At 41.6% G+C, this 22,589-nt stretch overlaps 1 protein-coding gene across 2 annotated transcripts; it reads right to left on the bottom strand.

Moving 5' to 3' along the window:
• Positions 1-365: 365 nt before the first annotated feature.
• kctd7 (potassium channel tetramerization domain containing 7) lies at positions 366-20,083 on the bottom strand. 2 transcript variants are annotated; one of them, XM_043718536.1, is made up of 4 exons: positions 19,741-20,083; positions 11,360-11,529; positions 9,889-10,067; positions 366-3,135 (listed from the first exon to the last, which is right to left on the bottom strand). In XM_043718536.1, exons 1-4 carry the CDS (start codon positions 19,864-19,866, stop codon positions 2,759-2,761), a joined length of 852 nt encoding a protein of 283 aa, XP_043574471.1. In that variant the 5' UTR covers positions 19,867-20,083; the 3' UTR covers positions 366-2,758. The 2 variants fall into 2 exon arrangements, with proteins under 2 accessions (XP_043574471.1, XP_043574472.1); XM_043718537.1 differs by lacking the exon at positions 19,741-20,083 and adding an exon at positions 12,597-13,939.
• Between the last annotated feature and the right edge of the window lie 2,506 nt (positions 20,084-22,589).

The following is a 22,589-nucleotide window of genomic DNA, read 5'->3' as shown; positions in this document are numbered from 1 at the left end:
AACTTTCCAACTTGGTACCATCCTCTTGAACTGTCCTTCCTGCCCATTTTCCTTCCCACCTATCTTCTCCACCCTCCTCTCTGACCTGTCACCTTCACCCTCACTTTCATCTACCTATCACATTCCCAGCCCCCTTATCCCCCAGCCCCAGCGGTCCATTTCCTGATGAAGACCTTATGCTCGAAACGTCAACTCTCCTGCTCTTCGGATGCTGCCTGACTGGCTGTGCATTTCCAGCACCACATGCTTCGACTGATCTCCAACATCTACAGTCCTCACTTTCTCCTCGAACATAGACCATAGAACAGTGCAGCACAGTACAGGCCCTTCAGCCCTCAGCGTTGTACAGACCTTTTATCCTATTCTAAGATCAAAGTAACCTATGTAGCCTTCATTTTACTATCATCCATGTCAATATCCAAGAGTCACTTATATGTCCCGAATGTATTTGACACTATCATCACCACTGGCAGTGCATTCCATGCCTTCAGACGTTATGCAGAACCTCCTTAGAAACTGGCTGAATACCAACCATTCCTCCAGTGGTTCTGCTATTATCAGAATTCCCCTGGAATTTCAGAGGCAGAAATTATACTGTCTCAAATGCTGTTAATGGTCTATATGAGAGCAAATTGTGACTGAAAATCCCGCTTATTGGTTACAGAATTAAAACTAGATATATATCTACACATATGAACACTTTTAGACACCCATATTAAACTTTATCTCAAAAGATGCAAAAAGAAAATAATTTCTGTATTTCAAAATCACAGCACCAAACAACTGAAGAGTATTTGTTGTAAATTCGTCTTTTCTATGAATAAATATTTTTTAGCAAAACAGACACTCAGAATTTAAGTATCCTTAAGTGACTGCTATTGAGACCTTCACTCTATTATCATTTTTGGTTTGAAACTGTGAGCTGAAGCTGAGAATCAAACTTTGAACTTCAAGCAGCAGCTTTTGGGAAAGAAGAGACAGCAAACAAATTTGTTTTTGTTTATAGGAACTGGCCTGGAAAGATAATTGTGAGTAATAATTTTCCAGTACCATGACAGACTTTTCAACTGAGATATGTTGCTCAGAGATTGATAGCTGGCTAGATGTTGAATGGGTCACCATGGATTGAGTGATGCTGGCCAGCCAATCAAAACGAATGTTGAAAAAAAAGGGAAACCATAGAGTGAACTGGTTTGCTTGGGGTTTTGGCCAGAAGGCTGTGAAAGCTCATGGACAAAAAGCTGTTTTGAATATTATTCTCTCTAGTTTTATACCCAGTGAAATATTTATTGAAGGTTTTGAGGAAAGAACCTCAATCTGTAGGACACAAGTAAAATTTTCCAGCGGTCTGCAAAAGGTGTTTACATGAATCAGTGACTTAGGAATTCAAGCAATGTACAATGCTATTCAGTGGGTATACAACACATTGTTCAAGGAGTTATGAAGGCCTATTACACACCTTAAAACCATTAACTGGCAAACTACAATTCTTTATTTTACTTTAATTTATCCATTAATTGTGTCTGTCTGTCCAATTGTGGATGAGTGGGCTTGGTGTTTAAAGAAGATTGGGCTTAGATTGTGGATATTAAGTGGATCACCTTGTTGTTTATCTATGTTCTGCTAAAGTTGTATTATTAATAATAAATCAGTAAGGTTTTTGTTTCAGTATACATTTGGTGTCTGATGTCTGCTATTTATAAGGTCTGGTTGGGAACAATTGAGTGATTTTGAGGGTCTTTGGATGTTTTAATTTTACTGTGTTACAAACCCAGGGATATGAAAGCTGATTTGGTTTGGCCTGTCGGCCTTATGTGTCATAACACTGTAACCAGTAAATATAGCAGTCGGATGGGTGGGGAGCTAGCTGAATCAAAATAATTCATTGCTATGTTTTTATTCACGTTTTTGAAATTAGCAAATGATATACTGTATGAAATACTATTGTCTACCATTCCAGAAATTAGGAACTTATGCCTAAAGTGTCCGAGTACAACTTCTAGCAGCTATTCAAATTCTGAGTAAGCTTGAAAATAATTTTTAAAGTGCAACATAGAGTCAAACAATATCAGCTTCAAACATGAAAACCTCAGATATTTACTGTGCTTTCTGGTTACTTAACTTGATCGAGGTCAATGATGAAAATATATTGACCCAAACTATCCCAGTATCTAATCTGTGAAGGTTTAATCATGGAGAGTTGTTGGTACAAGAAATACTATGTAAATGTCAGTTATTAATTTAATTATACACAATAATACAGTAATTACCTGGAGAAATATAAGCAAACGATTTGACTTTTCTGACAGGAGACAAAGAAAAATGCACTAAATGCCCCTAAAGTGACTGTTAAATGCTACTGCACCTTGAGTATGATTACAATCTTATTCATGACAACAAGCTCGATGTTATATTAATCATTCAGACTCATCAGCATGAAAAAGGTTACGCTAAAACTCCAAGTTGAAATGCAGCTTACTAATCTTGCCTTGCTCCAAGATGTTGTGGGCAGCCAGGTGCTTAATATATCTAAGTTTTCTTGCTGTCAATAATAATTTTTTTCAAATCAGACGGTTTAGAGATGTTATAACATAATTCCAAGGCCATACACATATCCGGAGTTCAGACTTGAACTCAGTCCAAAGGTAGGGACAGTACCACTGTGCCACAAGATTATTAATAAAGTAAATTGCAAAACTACTCCCATCATAATGTGATTTCAAATAATTATGAAACTAAAAATTATTAAAAATGTTATTTACCACCAGGTAATCTTGAATTCATAAATTGGGCGTTTGCAGTAGTAACAGTTTATCAGATGCTTATCACAAACACCTATACATTGGTGATCTACTGTAATTCCTCTGTCTGCTAAGTCTGTCACGATGCAGTGAAGAAGGTCGTATACATCAGCAATGGCTTCCCAAGGGCCAAATGATACATCAACTTCACAGTGATGTTCAAAGAGTTTTGTCTCATTCTCACTTCTATCAAAACGTAATGAGTTGTACAGAGGGCGTTCGTATGGTGTAACTGGCATCTCCTCTTTGTAAACACAAATCTTCAACTTTGCAAATCTTGCCTTTCGTTGAATTGCTCTTTGTTTTGCAATATCAATTATTCTTTCCAAATTCTCTGTTAATGAAAGGAAGCAAAAGTGAAAAATACTGAAAACATACAACACAACTTTGGTTAACTGTTTTTGAAAAATTTAAGGAAGTTTTATCATCAATCCTTATTGGTACGGAAAGAAAGAAAATACATTTCTCATTTTCATTTGCCAAAAAATGGCATTCATTCCCAAGCCGGTGTAACCTTTCACTTCATTCATAATCTTTAGATGCATTACTCACATGATGAGATATAGAGCAACATATTAACTATTTGGGAAATATAATCAGCTTGTCTTCCTGTTACAATACAAATTTTTCAGAAATACTTGTATAACTTAAAATTCTGAATAATATTTAATTCCCATGTTCAAAATTTTAAACGCAAATTTCTTTTTTGCCTTTTACTGCTCCCTGGCCCTTCTAACCGACAAAGAAATCTTTAAACCTTAAGAGTGATCTAAAAACTCACCTAGGCCTCTTCTAAACATCGCTCTTATTAGTGGTTCATGGGCTGTAAGCAACTTGGATATTTTATATCATGGGACCACAGTATTTAATTATTTATGAGACTCCTATTTTTAGCAAGCAGCCTCGAGATCCTAAAAAAACTGTAAGGTACACCTGAATGTAATTTGAAACTCTCGGATTAATCAGCTAATTTTCCAAAGCAAGAACAGTTTCATCACTTTTTTTTTCCAATCTTACAATTTTACATCTATATATTCATAACTGAAGTAGAAATAGATAGTTTTATATATTTTTGCTATGTCTGTTTTCGCATTAAGATTCATATATTTTTATATAGAATCCTTACAGTGTGGAAACAGGCCATTCGGCCCAACAAGTCCCCACTGGCTCCCTAAACAGCATCCCACCCAGACTCAACCCCTTACCCTAGCCTTGTAACCCTGCATTTCCCAAAGCTAATCCACCTAGCCTACATATCCCTGGACACTACAGGTCATTTTGAATGGCCAATCCACCTAACCTGCATTTCTTTGCAGTGGGAGGAAACCAGAGCACCCAGAGGAAACCCACACAGACACGGGGTGAATGGACAAACTCCACACAGATCGTCACCCAAGGCTGGAATTGAACCTTGGTCCCTGGCACTGTGAGGCAGCAGCGCTAACCACTGAACCATCATGACACTCCAATATTTAGGGAAAGAATGTCAATTTTAATTCAAAACTCTGAAATGAACCATATTTAAAGGGGAATCATTTGTAACAGAATTTATTGTCCTGTATACAAAATACAATGAATATTTCTCTTCCTTTTGAATAAGTTATGAAGTGAGCATCATGGAGAACAACAGAAGGCTAAATGTTCCCAACTCCTAAATGATATGGGCTGGGGCCAGTCATTTTTATGGTTTTCATGCACAACTCTGATTCATATAGAATTAATTCTCTATTTCAAAACTGTAGTTTACAGCATTCTAGCACCTTTAATTATAATGCAGCTGCCAGGTCACTTGTCCCGGCACCTTCCCCTGCAACCGCAGGAGGTGCAAGACTTGCGCCCACACCTCCCCCCTCACCTCCCTCCAAGGCCCCAAACTCTGATTCATATAGAATTAATTCTCTATTTCAAAACTGTAGTTTACTGCATTCTAGCACCTTTAATTATAATGCAGCTGCCAGGCCACTTGTCCCAGCACCTTCCCCTGCAACCGCAGGAGGTGCAAGACTTGCGCCCACACCTCCCCCCTCACCTCCCTCCAAGGCCCCAAAGGAAACTTCCATATCCGCCACAGATTCACCTGCACCTCCACACACATCATCTATTGCACCCTCTGCACCCGATGTGGCCTCCTCTATATTGGGGAGACAGGCCGGCTACTAGCGGAGCGTTTCAGAGAACACCTCTGGGACACCCGGACCAACCAACCCAACCACCCCGTGGCTCAACACTTCAACTCCCCCTCCCACTCCACCAAGAATATGCAGGTCTTTGGACTCCTCCATCGCCAGACCACAACAACACAACGGTTGGAGGAAGAGCGCCTCATCTTCCACGTAGGAACCCTCCAACCACAAGGGATGAACTCAGATTTCACCAGTTTCCTCATTTCCCCCCCCCCCACCTTGTCTCAGTCAAATCCATCGAACTCAACACCGCCTTCCTAACCTGCAATCTTCTTCCCGACCTCTCCGCCCCCACCCCAGTCTGACCTATCACCCTCACCTTGACCTATTTCCACCTATCGCATTTCCGACGCCCCTCCCCCAAGTCCCTCCTCCCTACCTTTTATCTTAGCCTGCTGGACAAACTTTCCTCATTCCTGAAGAAGGGCTTATGCCCGAAACGTCGATTCTCCTGTTCCCTGGATGCTGCCTGACCTGCTGCGCTTTTCCAGCAACACATTTCCAGCTCTGATCTCCAGCATCTGCAGACCTCACTTTCTCCACTTGTCCTAAGGGACAAGTACCCAAGTCCAATCCACTCATGGATTGGACCAGGGTGCATCTGAGGGCTCTTGATTGGCCTCTTAGCACTCACTTACTTTGTGCCTACTTGGATGCTCACTACATCTCAGCCTTCCATGGAATGCTGTGCAGACGGGAAGTGACACAATAATCTGTCCACGGACGGAGATCAGAAGGTCACATCATGCTATCCAGTGAATTCACAACACAACACATTCTTTGTCTGGGAAAAACAAAAAACATAGATGGCCCCTTGACATCAGACTTCCAGTCATCTCATGTCTGACACTTTGTATCCATACCATCCAGAAAGAGGATGCCACTCAATCCTCAGAATCTCTGCTCCAGACAACTGAACAATGCACCGTGGCTATGGGGTGGACGATGAGGATACGGGAGAACTGCAGCATTGTGCCAAGAATGAACCTATGGATATTCTTCAAACAGAACAGCTCCTCTAGTATCATGCAGCGCAGAAATATTGGCCAAAGCAACGTGCAGGACTTCTTTGTGAGTCTCGTTCAGTTGAATTAATTGTGTGAAGTCATCTTTCACTGACTGTATATGTTTTGAAGCTCCTGATGTCAACATCCCCTGCATAATCCCAATTGTGAGCACACGTTATTGTTTTGTTCTTCCAACATGGTTTATTCTGTTTAAATAAAGGTAAGGTGACAGATGGATGGAAATCTTCACAACATCTGATGTCCCCTCATTCAATCATGCTCATATGGGCATTATGTACAGGATAGCTGTCACGAAGATAAAGTTAAACAGATATGGTGCTAACATTGACTCATTTCTCTACCTTCATTCTTGTAGTTACAGCTAAAATGATGGTTGAGTCCTCTGCTCATGATAAAAATTGAACCTATATTTAAACATGTAAGAACGTATTTCAGATATAATGTCACCCATGTGATATATATGATCTCAAAAGGTTTACTTTCCCCTTCCCCTCCATTATGCCCAGGAACAGATCCAACTTCTGCATCTCGGGTAGAGGTAGCCTGCAGCTCTCTCATGGGGTCTGTTAGCCAGGGGTTTTGGCACACTACCCAGGGGCATTCTGGCGAGATTGTTAAGCTATCTGGTGTGCCCTACTCATTTGCAGGATCACCCTCCTTGGCTTTAACTCCCACATGTTTGAGAGTGAGAGGGTGGGGGTGGTAGTTGAGAGTGGCAGGGTGAGGGTGGTGGTTGAGAGTGATAGGGTGGGGGTAGTGGTTGTGAGTGACAGGGCAAACTTTCCTCATTCCTGAAGAAGGGCTTATGCCCGAAACGTCGATTCTCCTGTTCCCTGGATGCTGCCTGACCTGCTGCGCTTTTCCAGCAACACAGGGTGGTGGTTGAGAGTGGCAGGGTGGGGGTAGTGGTTGAGAGTGGCAGGGTGGTGGTTGAGAGTGGCAGGGTTGGGGTGATGGTTGAGAGTGGCAGGGTGGGGATGGTGGTTGAGAGTGGCAGGGTAGTTCCTTGGCTTTAACTCCCACATGTTTGTGAGTGGTAGGGTGGGGGTGGTAGTTGAGAGTGGCAGGGTGGTGGTTGTAAGTGGCAGGATGGTGGTAGTGGCTGAGAGTGCAGGGCAGGAGTGGTGGCCCTTGGTACCTGTGGAAAGTCCTGAGAATCTTCTGGAGGATGTGTATGTGGTTCCCTCTCTGGCTGGTCCCATCCTTTCTCTGTGTGAGGAAGTGGAACCTGGAGAAAGGGAAAATCCTTCACAACCCTCTCGCCTGCTGTTAGTCCTGAGCACCAATGGCTAAAGAGTTGGAGTGAGGGTCTGTATTCATATCCAGCAGACACTAACTCTCCATGGTAGCTGTCAACTGGTCCATGGAGGCAGCCAGACATTCACATGCCAGAGGCAACCTGGTACAGATAACATTGGTGGATTCCACCAACCTTGAAGTCAGTTTGCCCATTTCCTCCAACAAACGGCCTGATGCTCCTGTTCAGCTTGAGCATTTGGATGAAATTGTGACTGACCAACATGATAGAGTCCTCTCCTGGCTCAGGCTAATCAGATGCCTCGTCTCTGACAGTCCTCTAAGTGCCAGTGGCCTGTGGTGTTTGTTGCTCGAACCAGCTGCAGAGATGTGGCAGTGGTGTGCCCACCAAAATGTACTCTCAACTGTACTCTTCTAAAGCATGTGGTGAGGTGTCAAAATGTGAGCTGATGAGGCAGCCTTGATGGAAGATACTGTGCGGAAATCTGTGGCTTCTTCCTCAAAATGTGGAGGATATGAAATTTGGAGGGGCTGCTGTCTTCAGGGAACAGACAGCACAGATGTCACAGAAGATGAGAGTGAGAGAAAGAGTTGTAAAATTGGGGTGGAGATTAGGGCATGCTGAGAGTACATTCTAAGCGCTGGTAATGGGGAGGAGCACAGTACTCGGCAATGAATGTAATTTGGTTGCCGGGGGATGGAGGTCTCAGCATCTCCACAAGAGTGGTCCTGGCCGTCTCCCTCTAAAGACAGGTTTCTCTTCTTGTTTTGGGTAAGGAACCCCATTGTCCATCTTGGCTCCTCTGGCTCCACTATGGGCAGTTCTCTCCAGAAATGAGACAAAGGGAGGGATTGAGTGAGATGAAAGTGACTGACTCAGCTGTTAGTGCTGAGGAAGGTGGGGGGGGGGGGGGGGGGGTGTCCTGAGTGAGTTAGTAGGCAGCACAGAGAGTTATGCAGGTCTAGCAATGTGTCAGGATACAGGGATGAGCATAAGTGAGGGAAGATATTGCACTTAATTTCGAAAGGGGTAGAGCATCCACCCCAATGAGAGGTAGGTGCAGTTAGCACAGTTAATGGGATGTGAGGTAGCAGGGAGGTGGTGGTGACATATACCCTCATTGAGCACAGAAAGTCATTCATCCTAGTTCTTGGTGCTCAATGCAGACTGTGGAGCATGCACTGACCAAGGTGGCAACTAGGTCGGCTGAGTGAGGTACCATTGCCTCCTCTGGCAGCCCTGAGGATGGTCCTCCTCGTAACCCTGTTCACCAGGGCATCCAGTTCACTGTTGATATAGCACAATTTTAACCTGCCTCTATCAGCCATCTCTGGGGCAATTCATCACAATGGGAATGAGTGGGAGAGCTCCTGAATGACAGCACTTGACCTGGTGTACACTGTAGTTTAATTATGGCACTAGCAGCAGTGGTCTGTGGGCATTCACATTGGTGTGAGCTGGGCACTGTACAGGAGTGCTGCAAGCTGTGGAGAATTACATGAGATAACGTGTTAGAGTTCATGACAGGAAACCCTCCATGAAACCCCCCAAAATTGACACTTAGCCAATCTTTGGTAAAATTCAGCTCATGTTAAGTGAAATGTGATGGCACTCAGATTGACAACCATGAAGAACAGAGTCTTGAGAACGGTGCTGGGTAAAGTGTCATTAGTGAGATCTGAACTCAGAAAGAGCCACAGCAGTGAAGCTGTTATTAAGGGTGAACAATGGTAGTAGTGACAAGAGTGCCCAGGCAGAATTGGTATGAAGTAGTAGGTATTGGCATGAGTACCAGTGAGGTAATTACCAGGCAAAGTGCCAAATTTTAAAAAATACTTCAATTACTCAACAAGTGGTCTGAAAGTGCACAGCAAACAGTCACACATCTTGCACAGGGTAAAATAAAACATGGAAAACTGCTGTGATGATAGGGCAGGCTCAGAAGATATAGTCAACTACAGAAGAATTTCAGAGACAATCAACAAAGACCAATTAGTAAATGTGGTGAGAAGATTAAATGTTGGTCTAAAAGTAGCAGTGACACTGCATTATCTTTCCCAAAATAGCAGTTAGAGCAGAGATGTTAAGAAGGAAAGTAATTGACATTGAATTTCATTTTACAATAACCTTCTTCTTAAATGCTTAAACTGGCCTTGATAAATCCCATTTTACATAAATGAAGAATTCAATGAAGTACATACATCTGCATAATTTTATATAAGTGACTGCACTGTACTCTGAACTAAAAAGTCCTTTTGATGTGATCAGTATACATTAAAGAGGATTAAAGCTAAAATGGAAGAGCATTATCCTGCATCAATAAGCTAATACACTGTTGCAAAAACAAATAGATCCAAATTTCCTTTCATGATCCTCCAAATATTGAGAGCAGCCAAAGGAAGTAATAAATACAAATAAGACATCACCTCAAATACACAGACATCAACTTGTATACTTCAGCTGGCTTCAAAAATATTTCACATTTGTATAATTAAAAACAAAAGAAACAGGAGTTGGTCACTTACCCCTCAGGCCTAATCTAACTTTCATCAAGATCAACCCTTATCTGCAATCTAGTGCAGTCTTTTAAAGAGAAATATCTGCAAAGACAGCGTTACCTTTGTAATAAGGCAGCAAGTCCAAAAATGCCTTTCTCACTTTTTCACTAGCCAAAGGCTGTAGTTCATCCAGACACTCAAGAAGTGGTCCAATAGAGTAATATTGTGCTTCTTTGTAAACTGTTCTCACTCGCTCACGAGGTGGCAGGTCATCATTTCGTAAAAAATTCAAAATGTCTCTGAATACAGAAGAAAGGTAATGTATTAACCCAGGATGTGTTAATGGCTACATCAGTGTCAAATTCTTGGCAGATGTTAATTAGTTTACATATTCTCACAAATTAAGTATCATGTTGGTGTGAAATGTGGTTCAAAGAATAAAATGTCCATAACTGAAAAATATTTCTAAACATAAGTATTTCCATGGACCCCAGCTGCATTCATCCAACTCATTCAAATAGCTGCTCTTTCTATATGTGATTAGTATGTATGCCATATGAAGAGGAGCGGGCCATTCAAACTCTCAAACCAGTTCTGCCATTCAGTTAGGGTTGCTGTGCACATCATGGTCTTACCCAACAAACAACTTCACTTTCAAAATTTCAATTGATCCAGAATTCACAGAATATTCAAAGAAGAAGCTTCAGGTGATAGTACCTGGGAAAAAATGTGTTCCAATTTCATTTCCTAGCTCTAATTGTAAGGGTATATGCCCTTGTTTTTATTTCTCCAATCAGAGGAAATAGTTTCTCTATAGTATGGATTTAGTATTTTAAACATTATTTAGATCACATCTCAACGTCAAGGAATTCAAGCCAATTTTATGCAATATTTTCTCAACTTAATTCTGTAAGTCCTAGTTTAATTCTATGTTTTCAGACTATACCCCTTCCAAAGTTAGTATAGCAATCCTGAAATGCAGTACACAAGACTAAATGCAATCCTTCAGATGAGATCTGACTAAGACACTGTACAACAGATCCGTAATTCCTCTACTTTCCGCATACTAACTGACTGCATGGGCATTATAATAAAGGCTGGCTCTACTCTTACTGAGCATCTTTTTGCAAGTATTTTCCAACAAGTCTCAGTGAATCTGATGAGGAGAAAGAACTCTGCCTGATTTACCTTTCCCCCTTATCCTCAACTTACTGAAATTAATTGTAGCACCTTTGCTGGCACCCCAGTTAGGATTAGCTGGTTCAATAACAACCACAGAAATTAATGACACCTTTAACATTTGGGTGACTCAACAACACAGCATTCAGTGCATTTAGCAAAAGAATTGTCACAGGAATTACCAACCAACATTTCTAGTTATCGTCATTGTAAATAATACCACTAACAAATCTTTTTAAATGTAATTTAGTTTATATTTAGTGTACATTGCTACAACATTCTGTACCAAGTTCAATTCAGCTTGTTTAGTTATTTGAATTTGCCCTTTTTAAACTGAATACGTCAAGCAAATATTACAGTGGGAAGAGTTCTTCTTTAATGAAGTAGAAACAATCATGATATTATTACCTACCCAAAGTAGGTCCCATCTCTGTCAATAAAGAAACGTCCCTCTGAATCAGTAGGAATATGATGCCGGCCACTGAACATTGCTGCCAGCATAGTATCTTCATAACGCCTCAAAGTGGATAGTCTTGTCGTGAAATACATGCCTCCTACATTCAGTGGAACAACCTCTGGGAACTACAGAGGCAAAGATTAAGACTGTTGGAAAACACTTTAACAATCCTAACAGATTGTTTTTGAGCTACCACATATTATATTTGTTGTTTATTGATTATTATGATTATTTCTATAAAGGGACAAGACCTATTATCAAGTAGAAGAGAAAATTACATTTTCATCTGTTGCGGAATAAGCAATATATTCAAACTATCCATTCATCTGCTATACTTCGTAACATAGCTGGCTCCATACAGCACACTTTGTCTGATATAACACCACCTTGCTTACAAAGGCAACAGAAAAATAATGCAATTTTGAACTAAGCTCAAATATTGTTGATCGACACACAAACAACACGACACACTAACTGACGTATCTTAAAGGCTTTCAAATAGTAAAAGGAAAATAAAGGGGCAAACCTGCAGGTGAATGACAGGCGTATACAGATTTATAGAATGGGGATACTAGATCACATTAATGGCTCAGTTATTGATTAGGATTTTTTTCAAGTGAAGGTAAAAGAGAGTGGGACTTTCTGAAATGTGTTCAGGAGAACTTCCATGACCAGTATGTTTTCAATCCAACTGGGAAAAAGCCATTGCTGGATCTGGTGCTGGCAAATGAGGTGGACAAGGAACTCCTTGTCAGAGCATTTGGTGATATTTGAGGAAGAGATGCTTCAGGTACCAACTAAATACATTTCAATAAACAAAAAGGGACAGTTTGAACAAAACCAGGGCTCTTGGATGCAGTAGAGTTATAAAACACGAATGAAACAAGAAAAGACAATGTATAATGCACATCTGATAAATTCTCTGCAGTCTCTAGTGAAGACCAGCAAAGAGAGAATATAAGTACAGAATAGCATGTAATATTTCAAGAAACCCAAACACTTTCTACCAGCTTGAAAATAAGAGGTGGAATGGGCACCACTGGGGATAAATTGATTGATGCATACTTAGAGGTGTATGGCATTGAATACTTTTTAAGTACTATGTATTCATTTTTACTGAGGACACAGATGCTTATATAATATTGACAGAAGCAGAGCTTGTAGAGGTAATGGATATGGTGAAAATAGTTACGCTGATGTACTGGAAAGGCTGCATATGCTTGATGTAGATAAGGCATCAGCCTTCATGAGCGGAAGGACGCAACTCCAATATGACAAGTTTAGACAGACAACATTCTGTAATAAATACAGACAAATGAAATCATAAAGGAAACGCTGCCAGGAAGTGTACACAGGCAAAAGCTTTTTAAAAGTTTTATATAGAATTTTAAAATAATTTCAACACATTTCAATAATTCCTGTTTTGTTCATTCTCAGTTTAATTCTCTGCCTTCTCATCACATTTCTATTTTTTTAATAAATAAGCTCAAATATTGTTCTGTATTTCACAAAGCTTAATGGAAAAGTCTTCAAAATTGCCCATTTTCTATTCTCAAATTATATCCTCGTTCCTGAATGAGTTACCTGGATTGACCCCCATCACAGAGTTGTTGCAGCACAAAAGGAAGCCATTCAGTCTATCATGCTTGCCCTGGCTATTCAAAAGAACTCATTACCTAGTGCTAATCTTCTGCTTTCTACCCATAGCTTTGCACATATTTCAATCCAAAGAATTATCCACTGTCCTCTTTTACGCCTTAATTTATCTTGCCTCCACCAAATCTCTACCAAATGTCCTCTCAGCTGTCTTCTCTTCAAGGACATCGCCTCTGCACACTCTCCAAAGCATTCACCTTTTTATGATAATGCCCAGGACTGTGTACAGTACTCCAGCTGAGGTTTATCAAGTGTTTTACATAAATTCAACATGACCGTGCTCTTGTACTCGACGCCATTGTTAATAAAGCCGAGGACACTGTCATAACCTTAACAACCTCAAACACTACATTCTGGTGAGATTCCCCATAACATTGGGGATAGTTAAATTTCAAATTTAGGAAAATATTAATGTTGGAGATCCTAACTTCAGTAAACACAGTAGAACTGTTGTACCTATGGAAAAATGGAAATGCACCTTTGAATTTTGAAACCTGTCGCTAACTCTTGTTCCACTCTTGTACAACTTCCACCCGCCCTCAAATTCATTTGGTCCATCTCGGACACTTCCCCCTCCTTTCATGACCATATCATTTACATCTCTGGTGAAAGTCACCAGACGGACTTCTACTACAAACCTACAGACTCCCATAAACACCTGGACTACACCTCCTCACACAGTATCCTGCAAGACCTCCATCCCATTCTCCCAATTCCTCTGTCTCTGCCGTATCTGCTCGGATGAGGAGACTTTCCACTTGCAAGCATCCCAGATGTCCACTTATTTTTAACAACGGGCTTTTCCACCCTCCCTCATTCAGACAGCCTTCCACCACACCACCTCCATTTCCTGCTCCACCACTCTAAACACCGCCTCTCCCAATAAAGACAGAGCCCCCTTATCCACACCTACCACCCCACCAGTCCCTACATGCAACGTATTATCCTCAAACACTTCTGCCAATTCCAAATAGACCCCATCACCAAGAACATCTTCCCCTGCCCACCCGTCTCTGCCTTCTGCAAAGACCATTCCCTCTGACAGTCCTTGGTTTACATCACCCCTGTCACTGAACCACCAAGTACCTTCCTGTGCAACCGGAAAAAATGCAAAAACTGCCAGTACACCACCCCCCTCACCTCCATGCAGGGACCCAAACAGTCCTTCCAGGTGAGACAGAGGTTCACCTGCCTCTCTTCCAACCTAGTTTACTGCATCAGGTGCTCCCGATGTGGTCTTCTCTACATCAGGGAGACCGAACATAAACTCAGGGAGTTGCTCACCAGCATCACAGCCATGTCTGCAGGGGCTGACTGGGCCTCCCAGTCATCGACCATTTCGATTCCCTCAACCACTCTCTTTCTGACATGACCATCCTTCTCTATTGCCAAAACAAACCACAGCTCCTATTGGAAGAACAACACCTTATCTTCTGCCTGAGCACCCTACAGCCCGGAGGACTCAACATTGAGTTCTTTGATTTCAAATAATCTCCTGCCCTATCCCCCAACTCCCTTCTCAGCACCTCCCCCTCCCTTCCACCAACCAGATTCATTCCCCCCATTGACCAACCAGGCCGTACCCTCTAACTGTCTTCACCGATCACCACCCTGTCCCCGCCACCCCCTTTATCTGCAGCTCCCCCACACCCACCCCCAGTCCTGAAAAGGGTTACACATGAAACATCGATTTCTCCACCTCCTGATGCTGCCTGGCTTGCTGCGTTCTTCCAGCTTCCTGCCTGTCTGCTTTGGATTCCAGCATTTGCAGTTTTTTTTGTTGCTAACTCTTGTTACCGGTGTTGTAACTTCACAAGAGTAATTGTACCTTCATAGATTATAGTAACTAATGTTACATATAAATGTTCTAGAAGAGCATTTTTTTATACAGAGGAAAATAGGAATGGGATTAAGGCAATCAGATCAAAACAATTCCACTACTTGATTAGATTTGTGTCTTGACTTCACATATCCACCTTTTCTAACTGTTAAGATCTTTGCCCCAAAACTTCATCAATCTTGTATTTTAGAATGTGAATTGGTGCTGCAAGGCTCCAAGACCAATAAATCCTTCCTGAAGTGTATTCTCTTAACTAAATACACGACACCACACTGTGGTCTCACTCAAACTCCACATAGCTGTAACCTAACTTCCATCCTTTTGTATCCAGCTCCTTTCAGCCAAAGGCCTAGGTTATAAGTACCTTTTTCATTCTAGCTTGTAAATGCCCAATTGGTTTCAAAGATTTTTGTACTTGGACCCCTAAATCTGTCTAATGCTTCACAGTTCCTAGCTTCTCATCATTTGCAAAATATTCTGATTGATTTTCGTGCATACACAAGTGCATGACTTCACATTTTCCAACAGTGAATTCCATCTGCCACCATTGCAGTCACTAATTTAATCCTCACACACTTATATGTCCTTTAACAACTTTCGGGTCCCATCTGTGATATTTATTATGTCATTTAATGTAGTGATTTTTGCAAATGTGGATATCTGGCTCTCTATTCCTTCATTCAAGTCATTTATAAATGTAGTGCAAAAGCTGAGTCCTAAGTACAGATCCCCGCTGGACATGTCTAGTTATATCCTGCTAATTTGAGCACATGCCCATTATTCCTTGTTCTATTTCCTACATCATAGCCAATTCCCGATCCACTGAAAGAGCTGGCTTCTGATCTGATACACTCATTTTTACAAACAGTCATTTGCAGAATCTTTTCAATTGCTTTCTGAAATTCCATATATACATTAGTTATAAATATTTCCTTATTTACCTTGCTACAACATTTATATGTCAAAACAATCAACCATGCTTCTCAAAATGACTTCTGTCTTGTAAACCTATGCTGACTCTTTCTGATTAGTTGATATTTGTTCAATAGTTCAGTAACTCTGTCCTGAATACCAGGTTCTAATAACTTTCCCATCACAGCTATTAGGCTAGTTGGACCATAATTTCCTGTTTTGTCACTCCTACTCTCCAGGAATAATGACATGACACTGACTAGATCCAAGTTATCAATCCCTGAATCAAGCAAGTTTTCGAATGTCACAATGTCGGCGCCTATAATTTCCTTGTATACTTCATTTAATATCAATTATTTTCGATATAGAACATATTGCAACAGTGAATGTTTGCTTAGAATTTATACAATTTATAGCATAAGTTCTGGAAAAATGTAACTAATAACACATTTTTCCTCAACTCATGAAGTGTCACAACCTAATATGGAGAAATCACTAACATCACAGAAACGTATTAAAACATTTGCTTTTTTCACATAAAGCTGATGATTATCATTATCACAGCAGACTGAAAATCTAATCAGTTCAGGGTCAGAGTCAGAAATCTGCAGCACAGAAAATGGTCTATCAGCCCATCGCATCTGCACTGGTCGAAACAATGACCTAACTATTCTAATCCCATTTTTCAGCACTTCGCCCATGGACTTGTATGCCACAACATTGAAAGCGCACATCTAGAGTCATAGAGTCATATAGCATGGAAACTGACCCCTCAGTTTAACCAATCCATGCCGGCCATAATCTCAGACTAAACCAGTACCACCTGCCTGCAATTGGCCTACATCCCTCCAAATATTTCTTATTCACGTACCTATCTCAATTTCTTTTAGACTTTGTAACTGTACCCACATCCATCAGTTCCTGTGGAAGTTCAATCCACACACTAACCACTCTCTGCATAAAAAAATGCCCCCCCCATATCTTTTTAAAATCTTTCTCCTCTCACTTTAAAAATGTCTCCTAGTCTTAATATTCCCCACCCTAGGGAAAAGAGACCTGCTATTCACCTTATCTATACCCCTCATGATTTTGTAAACCCTCTATTAGGTCACCTCTCAACCTCCTACACTCCAGTGAAAAAAGTCCCAGCCTATCCAGTCTCTCTTTACAACTCAAACCTTCCATTTCACACAACATCTTGGTAAACCTCTTCTGAAACCTCTCCAGCTTAATAATATTCTTCCTATAACAGGGCAACCTGAACTGGACACATTAATCTGTGAGAGGCCTCACCAGTGTCCTGTGTGATCTTAACATGACATCCCAATTCCTATACTCAAAAGGTCTGAGCAATGAAGGCAAGTGTGCTAAAACCTTCATAACCACCCTATCTATGTGTGATGCAAACTTCAGATTACTATGTACCTGAGCCCCAGATCCCTCTGTTCTACAACACTACCAAGGCCTTACTTTTAATTGTATAAATTTTGTCTTTGTTTATTTTTAAAAATCCAATACCTAGCATTTATCTAAATTAAACTCCATCTGCCACTCTTCACTCCAATGACTTAATTGATCAAGATCTCTTTGTAATCTTTGATAACCTTCTTCACTGTCTACTATACCACCAATCTTGGTATCACCCACAAACTTACTAACCATGTTTTCTATATTCTCATTTGAATCATTTATATAAAATGACAAACAAAAGTGGACCCAGCACTGATTCCTGTGGAACACTATTGGTCACAGGCCTCCAGTCCCAAAAAACAACCATCCACCATTACTCTTTGTCTCCTATCATTAAACCAATTATATACCCAATTGGCAAGTTCACACTGAATCCTATATGATCTAACTTTATTAATTAGTCTGCCATGCGCAACCTTGTCAAAGGCTTTACTAAAATCCAAGTAAACAATGTGCTACTGCTCCGCCCTCAATCTGCTTGGTCACTTCCTCAAAAAACCTCAATTACAATTGTTAAACACAATTTCCCTCACACAAAACCATGCTGACTATCCCTAATCATTCCTTGCCTCTCCAAATGTATATAAATCCTAATCTTTCAGAATCATCTCCAACAACTTATCCACCACTGAAGTCAGGCTCACAGGTCTATAGTAGGCTTCTCCTTACATTCCCTTCTTACACAAAGGCATAACATTAGCCACTCTCCAGTCTTTCAGTATCTCATGTATTTACGGATAAAACAAATATTTCTGCAAGGGGTGCCACAATTTCATCTGTAACTTCCCACAAAGTCCAAGCATTCTCTAGATCAGGTCCCAGAGATTTATCCACTTTTACATTTTCTAAGACCTCCAGCATTACCTCTTCTATAATGTGAACTATTTTCAAAACATCAATATTTATTTCTCTACAGTAAACACTGACATGAAATATTCATTAAACATATCTCCCATCTCCAGAGTTCAATACATAGACAATCTCTTTGATCTTTAAGGGGTTCTCCTCTCTCTAGTTGTTATCTTGCTGTTAATGTACTTGTAAAATCTCTTAGCCTTGGCAAATAAAGTGAAGGATAATGCAATCTCATGTCCTCTCTTTGCCTTTCTGATTAAGAATGCCTAAATACTTATTAAATGTTGCGAGAGTTTTTACCTCTACCACCCTTACCATCAGTGAGCTCCAGACTCCCAACACTCTCTGGGTGATAAAGCCTTTTTCCTCCCATCTCCTCTAAATGTCCTTCCCTTAAATCTATGCCCCCGGTCACGGATTCCTCCAAGGGGAAAAGTTTCTTCTTGTCTACCCTATATTTGCCCTTCATAATTTTACACATCTCAATCATGTCCCATCTCAATCTTCTCTGCTTTAAGGATACCAATCCCAGTCTATCGAATCACTCTTCATATCAACTCTCCAGCCCAAACAACATCATGGTGAATCCCCTCTGCACCCTTTCCAGTGCTATCATCCCTCCTATACAGTTATGTGAATTCCAGAATTACACAAATGTTCCCATTGTGGCATAACCAATGTTTTATACCCTCCAGTATTATCTCCCTGCTCCTAAACTCTATGCCTTGGCTAATATAGGCAACTCTCCACACATTTTCTTAACCACCTGACCTGATATCTACATAAACACGAAAGGTCCCTCTGCTCCTTGCTGCTTCCCAGTGTGCGAGTTCATCATGTATTCCCTTGCCTTGTTTGTCTTGCCCAAGTGTATCACCTCACATTCATCCAGATTGAATTCCATTTGACACTGATCAGCCTATCTGACTAGTCATTCTCTATCCGTCTGTAATTGAATGCTATTCTTCTACTTACCATCTCAACAATTTTTGAACTTACTGATCAAGCCTCCTATATTCAATTGAGAAGTTTTGTATTTGAACTTGTGTTTCCCTGGCATTTCTCTACCACCACCCTCCAGCCCCCACATATGATTCTAAATTTACAATTTAACTTCAACAATGGTTGAAAAGTAAGATTCATTAACATAGCTCGGGATAATTTGCTGGAAAACTTTTTAAAAACTTTAATAATTTTAACTGAAATATTCACAGTCACCACATGATACAACAGTTGCAGAAGGATAACAGATATTTAGCAATCCAATTTCAGGTCAAACAGAGCTGATGTCGACAATAAAGATTAAGATTGACAGCGGGCTTATCCAATGATGAGGGTAGCATTGCCGAACTGTTTTTACCCAAGAGGAACGAGGAGGTAACTGGGCCAGTAAGAAACGGGCTTTCTGTTAACAGCATGGAGGTAGCTGCTATTTGTGTGAAACGTCTTCTCCAAATGGAGCCTGATCCACTCTGGACGAATGTGGATAATTAGAGAGATATCCATTCATTGGTAAAACCTCAGCACTGAAAGAATGCAGGTCAGTGCAGTCAGCGCAAAAACCACCAGAACCGCAGCTTCTACAATGCAGCATCGTCCTCACCTCTTGCACGGTCAGGGTATTCGTAGGTCGGTTGGCAGCTGGCTTCCTAACGCCGTCTACTGAATCGGAGCCTGACATTGTATCATCCGACTGTTCGCTTCCCTTCTCTTCTGAAATAACCACCATCACTCTCGCCTTGTGCAGTGTGTATGTGCAAAAAACTGCTGCTGCAAAAAGTAAGGAGGGAGAGAATTACTTCCTAAAGGCTGCAGCTCATCTTGCGACGCTCCACCTCCTCTGTGCCCACATCGATGGTGTTGGCGGCTGCCGGCTGTATCCGCGGTTTCTTATCTGCACCATGAAGCTGTTTGCTGTGGAATCCCTGTCATCATACATCCTCAACGCGCAGACGTAGCCTCGCCCTCTGATCAGGCTGTGTTTCATGTACTACCCTGGGAAGAAGCTCAGAGTCATTCTGGGGCACGTCGCAGGAATCTCGCACTGCAATATTGTCAATAATATACAGTTGATCCTTTAACTGCCTGTCCCCAAACCTATTCCATTCCAACTCTTCACCATTGTCTCTTTTTCTTTGGTAATGCTGGTGTAGAGATACAGATCAGTCTGGGGGAATTAAACACACAATTCTAGTTATATACTGTACATTGCCAGATATTTGTTAAGGCAGCACAGACTGAAATCTCATATTCCATGGGATTTGCCCTGGAAGATGAAGAAACCAGTCGCTTGCAACTCTCAGGAAGAGTCCATAAATGTTGGAAAAATTGGATGGTTTCACTGCGATTAACCCTGTAAAAGTTAGATGATTAAAAGTTTAGTTGAACTCCTGGATAATTATTAAGCTGAAGCTCCCCCACAAACACCCAGCTACACCTCTCCTGATCTCTCTCATACCCCTGACAACCCCAATCACACTCTCCCAAAACCAACATGACTCCACGCCGTCCTGACACTGCCCACTGCTCGCCTGAATTCCTGCCAATACTGAACACCCTCCCCCACCCCATCACTGCCAAACCCAATACATTCAGGCTACCTTAAGCAGTCTATCTAATCCCACACCTACGTACTTACATTATCACTGCAGCTGTGCTGGACATTAAATCGCAAAGTCAAAAAGTGTGGCCCTGGAAAAGCACAGCAGGTCAGGGAACATCTGAGGTACAGGAGAGTAGACGTTTCGGGCATAAGTCCTTCATCAGGAATGTGGGGGGGAAAGGGATGAGAGATAAATAAGATGGTGAGGGTGGGGCTGGGGGGAGGTAGCCAGGAAAGCAATATGTGGATGCAGGTGGAGGAGTGATTATAATTGGTCAGTGGGGAGGGCAGAGCAGATAGGTGAGAAGGAAGATGGACAGGTAGATCAGGTCAACAGGGCGGTGCTGAGTTGGAGAGTAGGATCTGGGATGAGGTGGGGAGGGCGGTGGGAGACTTGGAAACTACTGAAGTCAATGTTGATGCTGTGTGGTTAAAGGGGGACAAAGCAGATGATGAGGCATTCTTCCTTGAGTTGTCAGGTGGCGTGGATTTGGTGACGTAAGAAGTCCAGGTCTTGCATGTTCTTGGGGGAGTGTGAGGTAGAGTTGAAGTGGTCGGCAATGGGGCGGTGGGGTTGTTGTGTACCAGAGATGTCCCTGAAACATTCCGCAAGTTGGTGTTCTGTCTCCCCAATGTAGAGGAGAGCAATGGACACAGTAGATGAGGTGGGTTGACCGTGCAGGAAAATCTCGACCAGATGTGAATCAATCCTTTGGGGCCTTGGATGGAGGTGAGGGAGGTGGTATGGGTGCAGGTTTTACACCTCTTGTGGCAGCTAGGGAAGGTGCCTGGAGTGGAGGGTGGGTTGGTGTGGGGCATGGACCTAATGAGGCAGTCACAGAGGGAATGATCTCTGTGGAACAGAGGGGAAGGAAATATGTCTCTGGGTGTAAGTGGCTGAAATGGTGAAGGATAATGTGCAGTATCTCGAGATTGGGGTAGAAGGTGAGGACCAGTGGGTTCTATACTTGTTGTGGTTGGAGGGGTGGGGTTCAAGGGTGGAGGTGCAGGAAGTGGAGGAGATGCACTGGAGGGCATCGTTGATCAGATGGGAGGGGAAATTGCAGTTCTAGAAACAGGAGGCCATCTGGGATGTCACAGAGTCATTGATATATACAGCATGGAAACAGACCCTTCGGTCCAACTCGTCCATGCCAACCAGATATCCTAACCTAATCTAGTCCCATTTGCCAGCACTTAACCTATTGCCCACTAAACCCTTCATATACCTAAATTATTTATAAACCCATCCAGATGCTTTTTAAGTGCTGTAATTGTACCAGCCTCCACCACTTCCTCTGGCAGCTCATTCCTTAAATGCACCACCCTCTGCGTGAAAAAGCTACCCCTTAGGTCTCTTCTATGTCTCTCACCCTAAACCTATGCCCTGTGCAGCCTTCTCATGGATGGACCCCCAACATCTCACTTCCCACTCCAGCTGTGGAGCACAAAATCGACTCTTAAATAACTTGAAACAAGATAAACAATAGATGAAAACTAAATTTGACAGTTTCTATGCATATCATTTTTAAGTGTGACCCTAAATCATGAGTACTGCAAGCAATTTAATCTTTGAAACAAGAAAAATCTCAGTGGGTCTTTTTCAAGGCAGCAGTTAGATTACAGTCACAAGCAAAAACACCTTAGATTATTTTCTTTCTCTAATCTAGAGGGATCTGAAGTTAACTTGTAGAGATGCCATTGAGTTTGATTACTGTGGATAGATTCAACAATACTCAAGAGATTTTAGGAATTGTATAACTTATGTTTTAAAACAAAGGAGAAAAAAGGAAATTAGAAACTTATTCAGTTAGTTTTAATCAACAGAAAAACAGTGTTTGACCTTCATA

This window comes from Chiloscyllium plagiosum, chromosome 28, assembly GCF_004010195.1.
Source record: "Chiloscyllium plagiosum isolate BGI_BamShark_2017 chromosome 28, ASM401019v2, whole genome shotgun sequence".
NCBI classification, from domain to species: domain Eukaryota; kingdom Metazoa; phylum Chordata; class Chondrichthyes; order Orectolobiformes; family Hemiscylliidae; genus Chiloscyllium; species Chiloscyllium plagiosum.
The sequence above is the reverse complement of the archived record's forward strand: the minus strand, read 5'-3'. Positions and strand labels throughout refer to the sequence as shown.

Bases quoted from the DNA above. Each gene is read 5' to 3' on its own strand.
- kctd7 (XM_043718536.1), bottom strand. From the start codon at position 19,866: ATGGTGGTTATTTCAGAAGAGAAGGGAAGCGAACAGTCGGATGATACA. The intron at 11,530-19,740 runs GTGAGGACGATG...TTGCCTCTGTAG, and splicing joins ATACCCTGACCGTGCAAGAG to TTCCCAGAGGTTGTTCCACT. The intron at 3,136-9,888 runs GTAACGCTGTCT...TTTCATTAACAG, and splicing joins CTTGCTGCCTTATTACAAAG to AGAATTTGGAAAGAATAATT.